Source organism: Malaclemys terrapin, chromosome 19 (genome assembly GCF_027887155.1).
Source record: "Malaclemys terrapin pileata isolate rMalTer1 chromosome 19, rMalTer1.hap1, whole genome shotgun sequence".
NCBI lineage: Eukaryota > Metazoa > Chordata > Testudines > Emydidae > Malaclemys > Malaclemys terrapin.
In genome coordinates, this window is record NC_071523.1 from 8,260,290 (window position 1) to 8,272,540 (window position 12,251).

At 45.6% G+C, this 12,251-nt stretch overlaps 2 protein-coding genes across 3 annotated transcripts in view; one reads left to right on the forward strand and one right to left on the reverse strand.

The window, feature by feature from the left end:
• LOC128826026 (group IIF secretory phospholipase A2-like) overlaps positions 1-12,251 on the forward strand; it is a 218,685-nt gene that overhangs the window by 31,241 nt on the left and 175,193 nt on the right. The window lies entirely within an intron of this gene.
• TMCO4 (transmembrane and coiled-coil domains 4) overlaps positions 1,860-12,251 on the reverse strand; it is an 82,231-nt gene continuing 71,839 nt past the window's right edge. For both annotated transcript variants that reach the window (XM_054009021.1, XM_054009022.1), the window contains one exon: positions 1,860-3,665. In XM_054009021.1, coding sequence (XP_053864996.1) covers positions 3,192-3,665 — 474 coding nt within the window. In that variant the 3' untranslated portion in view covers positions 1,860-3,191. The remainder of the gene's footprint in view (positions 3,666-12,251) is intronic.

The window sequence follows — 12,251 nt, forward strand, 5'->3', positions numbered from 1 at the left end:
TGCCCAGCTCCCAGCATGCCCATGGGGTGGGGAAGGAGATGCCAGTGAAGGCAGTAGGCATTGCCGGGGCCGTGCCCCGCTGAAAACCAGACCAGTAACTGCTCTCTGCCGGAGTTTCCTCACTTGTAAGGTGGGGGATAAGAACGATCCCCCCACTTTTGTAAAGTGTTTTGAGAGACTCAGATGAAGTGTGGCTAAGTGACGGCGCCGTGGCGTTGTCGTCACTCTGGATGCTGTCGGAGGGAAGGGATTCATTATAACGGGCATTTGTGTTATGAAAAAATCAGGGGAAAACGCTTAAGGGGGAAAAAGTCAAATCTGCTCTGCATTTTGGCACTGCCGCTGCCCTTTGTGCCTTGTGACGTTAGGCCTGAGTCACGGTGCAGCACGAAATACGCTCGGGGTCACAGTAGAGGTGGTGTCTGGGCTGAACTTTGAGATCGGCAATTGCAGCTTTCCTACCTCCAACTGCCCCAGCACTTTGGATACAAGGTTTAGTTTTAGTCTCGTGCCCTGTGAAATGGCTGCGGCGCTTCAAAGGTCGGAGAAGTGATCGGTGCATACGGTTTGTAAAAACCGTTGGAATAAAAGATATGCTATGCTATTAGTACTGACATGATGCCTGTCCATGGAGGGAAGTAAAGGAAGACTGGGAATGTGTCAACAACAGCAGCACCAGCCTATGCCCCCACTTCCCACCCCCCAAACAGGCTTAGTTTCCTACTAAGCCTGCATTTGGAGCAAGATTTTACCAAGTTATATTGTTTTAAACATAAAACTTGAAGCTGTAATTAGAATGGGGGGTAAGTCTTTGACCGCCCGCTGGACTGAATCCTGCTGCACCAGCCAGCCATGGAGGGACAAGTGTACCACAGCCTGCAAAGGCATGGCTGAGCTGTAGCGGCTGCACCTTCTGGAAGCCCCAAGGAGGAATTCTAGCTGACAGCCAGAGTAATCAGACAAGGGATCACGCTGGAGCATGGCCCCTTTGGAGCTCCTGCACAGGGACAGCAACCTCGCTGGAATCCTTGCTCCGACCTCTAACCTGCAGTCCAGGAGATGAAGTACTGCCCCTGTGGCCAAAGAAGGCATGAAGGCCGAGAACCTAAGAGTTAGGACACGCTGAGCTCCTTGGTGACCTCAAAGCTGAGATCACAATGAATGTCCAACACGACCTCAAGAAAATCTTTCCAAAGCCAGGGCCTGGGCTCTCTAAGGAGCAGGCTGTCCTTCATAGGTTGGGAGGTGACCTGCTTTCTCTAGAGAACACAGATCTCTCCATCCCAGACGGCTTTCGATGCCTGGGCCTGGTGCAGCCCGTGGGGCCTGGTTCCCCCTCACCTATGACTTTGGGGAGTGGAGTGAAAGCCCACAAATGGTCTCCTTGAGCAGGTACAGGAGTGGCTGGGTGTGTGGCATTTTGGAAACTGCAAATACAGATTCCCTTGTTGATGCGGAAAGGCGCTGCACGAGAGCCATGCACTGAAAGTGGAGTCTGGTTACTCCCCTTCAGAGCTTAAGCTGGTGACGCCAACTCAACGGTAAAATCACGGGAGACTTTGTTCTTCTCTAGCACCTTTCATCCAGGGAGCACAAAACTGTCTCAATCCCCACCGGGGATATGCTCATATGGGGAAACTAAGGCAGGGACTTTGCAAAATGTCTTGTGCAACGTCTCAGCCAGCCATTAGCAGAGTCATGATGAATGAACCCGGGTTTGCTCCCTCTATTGCCGCCGTATGAAAGGCTGGTTAACAAGATCTGAGATGGACAGGCACAGGTGAATCAAGCCCAACTGTTCATGTAAAACACCAAACATACCTGGCCACATTAAAAAACAAAAACAAAAAACCCAACAGTGCAAAACAAATTAAACCTTTTAATTTCCTAGTGAGAATACTAAACAGGGGGTTCCTGGTCTCCAAGATACTCTTTCAATGCCCATCAAGTCACCTGGTTCTCTAAGACTCACAAGTTACAGCAGCATTTTCTTATAAAGGCGACAGTTGTTCCCCAAAGAATAAAGGCCAGTGCCTCAGCTGGTGTATATCCATCACTGAACTATAGCAGCCGAGCATCTGCCCCGGGGTCCTTTCCTCCGCACGTGGGAGAACCCATCGGCAGTAGCTCTGAAGGTTTTGATCCAGTGACGCTCCTACGCTGTATGCCAGTTTCCATGCGGTCCTGAAAGCAGCAATTGAAGTGTTCTCTGGGGTTCTGTTACCACGTGCAGGGTGACAGCACCTTGTTAAAGCATCTCTACGCAGCATCAGTGACATGGCCAGTACATTGGTGTGTCAGTCTCTGTGCTAGTTTGTGCACAAAAGCACTGAGGGGAGAGGAGGAGTGGGGGGGGGCTCACCACTGACACCACAGTCCCACCAGCCAGCCATGAGGCACTCCTAGGGCAGCAGCAGAAGCTAGAGGGTCAAGCGAGAGAGCCTGATGTCTCATGTCAAACTCCCACTGAGTCATGAATTTTTCACGGGTAGCAGGGGAGGAAACAGAACCAACCCGAGAGGCTGCAGGAACGGCTGTGAGATTACAGCCCCGCCTGTCACAGCAATCAATATTCCCCTCTGGAAAGCAGATTGCTGCTCCCGGTAGATTAAAGCAGCCGGGCTGACCATGGGCCTGCAATGGCAGGAGTTGGGCCTTTCCACACCAGCTCTAAGCACGAGCTGCTGGCGTTTCCCATTATGTAGCGCGAAGTGATGGGAAAACAGGAGGAAGCAGTGACCATGGCATCCCACCCCCTCCGCTGGGAAGCTCACCGGGTTGTAGAGTCATGTGAGAGAGGTTTTAATCCTAGCAGAACATCCTCCCACCGTAACACACTCAAAAGGAGCCCTGATTTGTTTCCCCTCAAGACAGACAACTCTGGGTTATTCGATGCGTCTAGTGCCTCTCTAATGCAATAGCACAGCAGCTATGGATATTATTACCTTTGCTAACAACCGGTTTGTCACATCCATTTTCTGGAGGATCCTATAGCTCCACAAGTCCTGGGATTCCCCTGGGATGACTGTTCTGTAGTCACTGCCCCTAGAACTGGCCAATGGCACCAGTGTTGTTTTGAGGGGAGGGGTTTAGTAGATGCCCTTCTACACTGGAGAGCTGGACAGATCGCGTGCAGTGGCCACAATGCAGCGACCAAGGGAAGAGCCAGTAATTCATTCTGAGGCAGGGATTCAGTCCAGACCTTGGTGTGCTGCCGGCTTTTTGAGGTCATTAGTGTCTGAACAGCCCGGGCAGGGAAGGAAGGTTCCTCCCAGGACATGAGCAGCAGAATCAGGGCAGGGCAGAGGGTTGGCTGGCAAAGGTTTTTCCAGCCCGGCTGGGTTCTGGTCTCTGCTGGCATCCAAAGAGCCTGGAAATTCAGAAACCTCAGGGTGTGCAAGATCCGAGTTCCTGTCACTAGGGTGCAGACCTTCGCTGGGTACAGGCTGCCAGGACCAGTGATCATGGCTGATGGAATTATCATCTCCCAAGGTGCTTTCCTCTTCCTGACTCTCACTGTCTGCTGTCGGCTGTCTTTTCTCACCCTGGTTCGAGAAAAGGCTGGGATTCCCCTTCTCCTCCAGATGACGACACTCCTTGGTTTTAATGCCCACAGCCTTCAGGATAGTGTCCATTTGCTTCATGTAGTCCAGGTGGCCATTCACCTGCAAAAAACAACACAGTTCCGTGAGTATGAAAAGTCCCATTAACGCCCAACTACGCCAGATAGGCGGAGCTCTGAGCACAGGGGCCGGCAGCTGCAGGGAGATTCAGTCTCGGCTTTGAAAGACAGGGAGAAATATGTCTGAAAAATTCAGTTCCCCAAGATTATTGGTGATTAACCACTACCCCAGCCACATGCAGATTCCCACTGGCTGCTCCATTCCTGCATCACTCCACATTCTTCATCACCTTTGCTCTATGAGGATTATTTATGCTGCGTGTTTAAAGCCTTGGCCACCTCTAGCTTTTAAGAAAAAGTCTTGTATGTTGTCAGGCTAAGAGAGGACGTGTTTGTAGTGGTTAGAGTTCGAGGCTGGGAGTCAGGAGGTCTGGGTTCTGTTTCTGGCTCTGCCACTGATTTGCTGTGGGCAAGTCCTCACCTCTCTGTGCCTTAGTTTCTCCCCCCGTAAAATGCAGATAATTGTGTCTACATCCGAGGTGTGTAGTGAGAATTAAGATGTATTAAGAGTTTTAAGGTTGTTGGATGGAACCTGAAATGAGACACTACTGAAACACTGTTCTAGCCTTAAGAACATACTGAGATAGGACTGTGTTTGGAGTATACATAAGGCAGGGCTCTCTCTTACATTGTGATCACATGTAATTACAAGATAACTACCTTCTGAGAGGCATATTGGACTCCTCCCTAAATCAGTGCAAGCGAGAGAAAAAATAGTCAGATTTCCCTCTGTTTAATTATAATAATTATGTTTAAGTATAATCAGTTTAAAAGGAACAAGGGAACATTAAGGATCCTAACCCGCCAGTCTGATGGCAGCCAGCTGCCTTTTCACTCCAAAGTGCAGCGTCTGCGGAGTGAGGCTTTTGAAGTAGTGCAGCTAAGATCCTCAATAGCAAAGACTTATCTTTAAATATCCTTTTCTATTCTACTCAGCCAAATGTGCGGATGCATCTGCCAGCAGAAGAGAAACAGACTGGAATTACCATGAAAACGCCATTAGCCTGAGTCATGACTGCTTTCATGGCCCCCAGCTCAGCTGGCAGTAGAGATTTTAGCAGACTAAAGGTGTATGATTTTTAATCCTAGGGGTCCCCCGTGTCTGCAGCCAATCCGCTGTCCAACAGCTGGCTCATAATGCACCATGATAGAAGTTCCTTCCTTACCCCAGCTGGTAATCAGCAACAGCCTGAAGCACGAACTCTAACAGCCTTGTTATTTGAATAAATATGTCTAATGCTTGAGCTTCATTTTTCAAAGATATTTACCCCACTAGAATAATGTCTGACCAACTAAGTCTATGTAGAGCTGCAAGGGATACAGCCAGTGGGGAATTCCCGTAGGACGGGGAGATCCCCAACTGCATCCTTAGGACACTTTTAAGTGCTGCAAAGGGGAGTTAGTCGGAATCAAAGATCTGGCCCAACTACTGGCAAAGTGAATAGAGTCTCCAGATACTAAACCAGTCCAGAATGATTTCATGTGAAGTCAAAACTCAAACCTAGCCATTTGCAGAAAGCAGCTTTTGAGTGGTAACATTTGGATGCACTTAGAACTTGGAGCGAATCGAAGGATTTAATCAGCACATTAATAATTCAATATGCAACTTTAATCAACCCAGATGGCTCAACAGGCTCGTTATATTTTGAACAGATTAGTACTTTAATTAAAATAACCACCAAAGGCCTAATGGATTGACTGTTCAGATGTGCACATTGTTCTCAGGAAAAGTATGAATCCTTTATTCATCAGTATGGGGGTTTGGGAGGCAGTGAAATAAAGGACGTTAGTTGAGAGGTGGATTAAGTGGAGAGGAACAGGTCCTGGATTTACTGGAAAATAAAATGTGTAAAGTCTCCTGTTTGGCTCCATTTCCATCCCGAGATGTGCTCCCTTTAAAGACAGCTGTTAGATTTCTTCTAGTTGGGCAAGACTGCTCAGCGAGCCAACTCTTGAAACCATTCTTACTACAGGGCTGATTCCATATGGTACAGAGCCCAGCGTCCAGGGACACATGAATTCTTACTGTTTGGACTTACATGGACTTCAGCGGGCTGTGGATCGGGGCCTTAAGGAGAAGAGGTAGTCCCAAGGGACCTGTGCCCCCATGAAGCCTTATATGGAACTGGAGATGATTGCCCAGGAGTTTGAAAAGCCAGATAAATGCAAGCGCTGTACAGAGCTTAATGGTAGGCAAGACTCTCCCAAAAGTGCACTACATACTGTAGAGCTGAGCAAAGAATTGCCAGCAAAAACTGTTAGCCAAATGGAAGAAGCCAGGGTTTCAGGGAAATTCCTCTGCCATCATGACTGGAAAGTGCAGCTGTTCTAGGTCCTTGACGGCCTGCTTTTGAAATGCAATCCATCCTTCAGAAATCTTGGCGGTTGCACCTCAGCTGTTGCACAAGGAGAGCCTTAAAAACAGGGAAGGAGGGGGAATCTAAAGGGTGCTTTTCAAAAAGTGTTATAAGGCTTTAATGGAAGAACAGAGAGTGTAAAATGCAAACACCTGTTTGATTATTCTTCGTGGCCAGCTGCAGTAAGAACTATAAAAAGAAATGCAATTAGAAAAGTGCTTTTCTGGCCAAAGTTATTACTTTATAGCTTGTGGCAGGAAAATAAAAATCATGGGCCAGATTCACCACTATGCACTGGTGGCCTTACCCCATTAAAGTGGGTTTTACAGTCACTTGCATCACCAGAGCGGCACAACGCTGCTGGACTGTACCACAAATTCTGCCTGAGTAGCACAGAACAAGGGTGTAGAAAGCTGCGGGTGTAGCTACCGACTTCTCCTCTGAACTACAGTACAATTTAAAGGAGTCCCCATCAGAGACATTTTAGAAATGTTTTAAAATTCAGACCCATCCAAGAGTGCCAGAAATGTCCTTGTACATTCTCAGCTGTGCCTAATAATAAATTCAGGCGGAATGATTTCTGCTCAGTGTAATAAGTGCCTGGGGTTATGGTGTCATAAAAACGCAATTCAATTTGCAGGAGCTTTTAAAACAAAACAAAATGTTGTCCCATGCCTGAAAGCAAACCACTGAAGGTCTCTGCCTGGAGACAAGTGATGGGCCTTCTGCCGTGGTTGCTGTTGACTGGATTAATGACAGCAATTCCAGGTGGAGAGGAGAGGGGGATACACAGCTGTGTCTGAAAAGTGATGACAATGGGATCAATTTGCAGTTATCACACGGCCTTCTGTTAGTCATAAGCTGTTGCTGGTCCTACAGCTCTGCTCAACTGACAGGGAACAGCTCTGAGAAGGAACAGATAAAGCAGCAGTATATGTATAAGAGAGGATCCTTGCCCAAGGATCAGGCTTGGAGAACAGGGAAGGGATTATTACAATTTTAAGCATTTTTGGCTATATGACTGCAAAACGTGACCTTCAACTGCGTACAGCCTGGAGGCGACACTTGAGAGGGTGTATGGTGTGGTGGACAGGGAGTGACTTAGGAAGCAGGAGCCTCACTCTAATTTTGGCTTTGTCATTGACTCACGGTCGGTATGAACCAGATTCCAATACCCTTAGTCAGGCTGTGTCTCATTAATTAGTAATAGCAGCTAGAGACCCCTGCCTCCAACCCTGTTGTGGTAGTCACTACATATTGTAACACAAAGCAAGAGAAAGTCAGGATCTGGAAGAATTTGCGGTCCAAACAGACAAGACAGACAGACGATGAGAGAGGAACCAGAGATGGGACGTTTCAGAGTAGCAGCCGTGTTAGTCTGTATCCGCAAAAAGAACAGGAGTACTTGTGGCACCTTAGAGACTAACCAATTTATTTCAGCATAAGCTTTCGTGGGCTACAGGAGAGATAAAGGGCAGAGCAGCTGAGCCAGGCAACGTTCCCCCTGCTCCAGCTGATGAGGCCTCGTGAGTATTCAGTGAGGATTACAAAGAAGCAATAAGCACATGGCCCTGGCAATGAACTCACAGGCACACTCTGCTGTTTACAAGAGCCCAGGACATCTGGATGGCTGAGAATCTCATTTTCTTTGATTTTCTTGACACTTGTAATATCCAGGGAGCAGCTTGTAATATTCACAGAGCAGCTTTATCATGCGGTTAAAAACCCCACAAACTAAAATGACAGCCCAGGATTGCCTTGCTGTGGTAGGGTCAGTGCGGCACTATCTTGCAGGAACCATAATAACAGGGTTTGCTTTAAAAAACAAAAAAACAAAACAAAACAAAAAAAAAACAACCCCATCTACAATATTTTTAAAATTTATTTCTGTGTGAGATGGGTAGGGGTAATAAAGGGAATTGTTGCTTCTGGAGCACACACAATAATCATATCTTACTTTTATAAAGCACTGTTCTTCCCAAAGGACCACCAAATGCTCTACTTGCATAGACCACGCTAATGAAATGCAAGCACCGTTGGGGCAGAGCGTCTCAGCTGGGGGAGCAGTAAGCACCTTCATTTATTGTGAATTCATGTATTTATTTTCAATTATTTTCCTTTTCAGACTGTGTCACTGAATCTATTATTCATGACAAGAGTCAAATTAACAACTCTGGAGTCTGAAGTAAGTATCGGTTGAGCTGCCAGAGGTTTGCTGCTGCTAATAGAGGGAAGGAAATGCAAAGTCCCCCATCATATTCTCCTCCTAAAATCCCCAAACGGTTGTCGTCAGTACCACCTCAGTACCAGTGCGGCTCTGCTCTTCCAGCAGAAGGCAGAGAGGGCTGAGGGTAGGACACATGAGCAATGCCAGCCTTTCCAGTACCAAAATGCAGAGCATTAATCTCTGCCCAGTGGGAAGATTACTCTGGTCACAAAGCGACATTTGTCTGTAACCCTGATCCTGCAGGGTGTTGAGTACTTCCCACAAGATGGGAGTAGAGGACATACAGCCTGTCCCAGAAAAAGCTCACTACCCTGTACTCTGAACCCTCACATCGACAGACCTAGAAGTGAAACAGCAAGGGCAGCGTAGCCTAGGAGTGAGAGGTATTGAGATGCACAGGGTCCCACCCGTGGAAAGGCAGAGTTCCAACAGGTCAGGATCGAGGTGCACTGGCAGAGTTGTATAGAACATATTATGGAGTCTCGGGCAGTGTCTCCTTAGTTAAGGTTGAGTTCAGTTAAAGCAGAGTTAAAATCCTTTCGTTAGGCATGAAAGCAAATGTTGATCACAACCTAGATTACATCACTTACTGTTAGGACATGAAGTGATTTCTGGAAAAGTTGAAAGTGAATCTCTTCAGTAGTTCAGCAGCTGGAGTGAATTTTAGATGACCATTTTAAAAAACGTAGATCTGGTATCTAAATTTTTCCAGAGCCCTCTCACTTAAAAATGACTAGTTTTAACAGTTCAAACATACAGGAGAAGAGAATTTTTTCAAAAGCTCATGTACAGGCAAATTATAGGGTTAAAGCTGACATTATTAACATTATCCTTTGCTATTGTTTCTCTCCCTGTCACAAAAGCTGACAGAGTGAAAATCTGGGGGTCAATTTATCTGTAGTGTGACTCATCTGAAGTCAACGGAGCTACATCAAAGATAGACCCACCGGGCAGAAGTTATTTTCTTTTCTGAATTGTGCTCTCCCAGGGCTATATTTCTTATGAATTAAATAAACCACTCAATCCACATTTTTTTCTCATTTCAAAGCAGGTTGAATTGTAAGTAAAAGTGGCCCTTTAATTACCGTGACATTTCTGGAGTAGGTGGAGATGGAGGGGCGCGTAATCATTATGTGCAATCATCTTTCTGACCCAAGCCTTATTGAGAAAGTCATTCTTACATAAGAGATGCTAGCTGATGGATATTGTCCCCAGATGCAGCTCAGGTCAATTTCACATGGATGCAATCTGAAGCACTTCTCCATAGAAACAGATAGCAAGGGCAATAAGCAACCCCGCCCCCGTGCCTCAGAGGTTTGTACTTCTCATCTCAGTGTCCTCTATGGCCGCTAATTAGGGGTTGATTTTGCAGAAGGGCTGAGGCCAGCCCATGCTTTTTGGCAAGTGTTGTTTGCACCTGCAATTTTATGCTTGAGAAATTAATGGTGGGTGTGATTATTCAGATTTGCACCTGCAGTTCATTCTGTGGCACACAGTGCCCCCGCAGAAGACAGACTGGACATTTAAAAATGTGGCTGCTGTTGCTGCAAAACCATATTCATGCACAGCGAAATTATTTGTCCCAGCTTCTTGCTAATTCTTTCATGCAAGTTGTGGGCCTCAGTTTCTTGCACTTACACCAGTTGTCTATGATTGTAACTCAATTGACTTAACGGATTTAAATTAGTGTAAGTGAGAGGCTGATCCAGCTTTAATTCTAGCCACTCCCCGGACATGGAACAGTGGAAACCACAGGGAGAGCTCGCTTTAAACTGTTTGACGGCTGCAGTGGGAATGGCCAAGGAAGGAGTTGGGTAACATTTGTGGCTGAATGTTTGTGCTCAAGAAAGAGAAAAAGAGTGATATACACGTTGCCCTTCATTCTGGGATCTTCCTAGACCTTAACTGGAGAGAACAGTCTTGGCTATGAAATGAGAGATAGGGAAGCATTTTTCTGTCATGTAGAGTTTTCTCACAGCAGGCGTCATGGCAAAGGGCTAATACAACAAGAGGCCTATCTAAACGTATGCATACACTTACCTACTTACAGTGGGCTAGTATAAATGTAAGTGTAATTCCCCTGAAATCAAGAGCATCATACCTGCTTACATCACATCTGAGCTTGGCTCAGCAATAGGTTATCTGAATGCACATCGATTCAATTGTGACCATTTTCAGACCTAAAAATTAACAGCATGAAACTCCTTAGTTTGCTTCGATTAATTTTTTTCAACACCAGACCAAATTCACTCTCGTTCCAGGAGGAGTCAAATCTTAAAGGCAAGTTGAGTGCAAATCAAATGCTACAATGATTCACTCAGATGACTTGCCACCCTGGCTGTTCGGAAATGCCACATCACTTTGACAGCATAGGACTGCCAAATGCCAGACATGGATCTGAATGTGCTAATTATCAGTCTCCAACCAGAGCATCTGAGACATCCCAAAAGGGACCTTCTTACTAGACATGGTTGGAATCTGGAACTTCCATTCCTTGGGAAATTCTGGCATTTCAGGGGGAAGGTGGGGGAAACGACACATGACTTCTGAATTGAAACAAGAAGACAGACATTTCTCATAAATGAATATTCAAAAAAAAATGTAACTGACAGCATTGTCTTGCTACATGTCACTTCAATTTTTACATTAAATGAAAATATCAAATATAACATTGTATACATAGTATTAAATATAAATATATCAACACTCATATTTTAATAGAATGTAAAAGTTGAAACTAAATGAATCAAAATGATGTTGAAATTAAACGTTTCAACTTTTCCCATCTAAAGTGTCAAAATCAACATTCTGATTTCAACAAAACTGCATTTTTGATGGCAAATTGTTCTGTTGAAAAATTTTGAGCTCTACTTCTAATCTTATATATATTGCACCTAAAGTGGCAGTATAATGGAGAGGAGAAGAGACGAAAAAAAGAATGGAGTCAGAATATGACAAAGAAAAAATTAGAGGGATTAAGAGTGGGAAGAAAGACAGAGAAGAGAAGATACATTGATAAACCACCGGAGGTGACTGGGGTAGAGCTCATATATAGGAATGGCAGAATTGGATTTTTTAATACAATTTTGACAGATAACATCAATGTTTATTTTTAAGCATATTTTTAAATGTTTACCGATTTAAATTTTCACAGCTGTGGAAAATTATGGAGGGCTGCCAGTCAATGGGCTGTTGTAGCTTTGTCAGTTCCAGGATATTAGAGAGACCAGGTGAGTGAGGTAATAATTTACCATACTGCTGGGGAGGTTCGCATGACCTCTCTTGTGGCTTCCCTTTGCTTCCCCATCAGAAAGTAATTTTTCTGCAGGGAAGCAAAGAAATCTGTGGGGGACACAAATTCTGCGGACACGCATTGGCGCGGAATTCCCCCAGGAATAACTCCAACACATTCAACAACAGATCAGTGGCAACGATACTATTCAGCAACTCTGTCACCTGAAATGAGCTATCTCAGAGAAAGCCTCCTTCTTGGTCATCTTGGAGGGGACTGATCGCCCCCCTCATCCCATTCTTGATCAAGGAACACATATGCTCCTTCTCTCATTCTGTTCCTGATTCAGGAACGTACAGGATTTGGCATCTGAATATCATTGGCTTAGGGCTCTCTGAGTCAGATCTTCAGCTGGTATAAATCAGAATTGTCCCATTGACTTCCACTGAAGCCATGCCAATTTACAACAGCTGAGGATCTGGCCCCATGGTGGAGAGAGGACGTGAGCTTTCTCAGATTGTGATGCCAACCCATCCTTCCCCCACAATCTCCTAGAAATTTCTGTCTCTAGGACAGGCACCAGCTAATGATCTGTTGACTCTGAAATCCTGCTAACTTTCCATATATCAAATCATGACTCAAATTCAAAGACGCCAGGAAAGAAGAGGAAATTGGTAACTTCAGAAGGGCCTATTTGAAGCAGCCTCCTTCAATCCCTTCATCTGCAGCTGGACCATAATAACCAGCTTCACA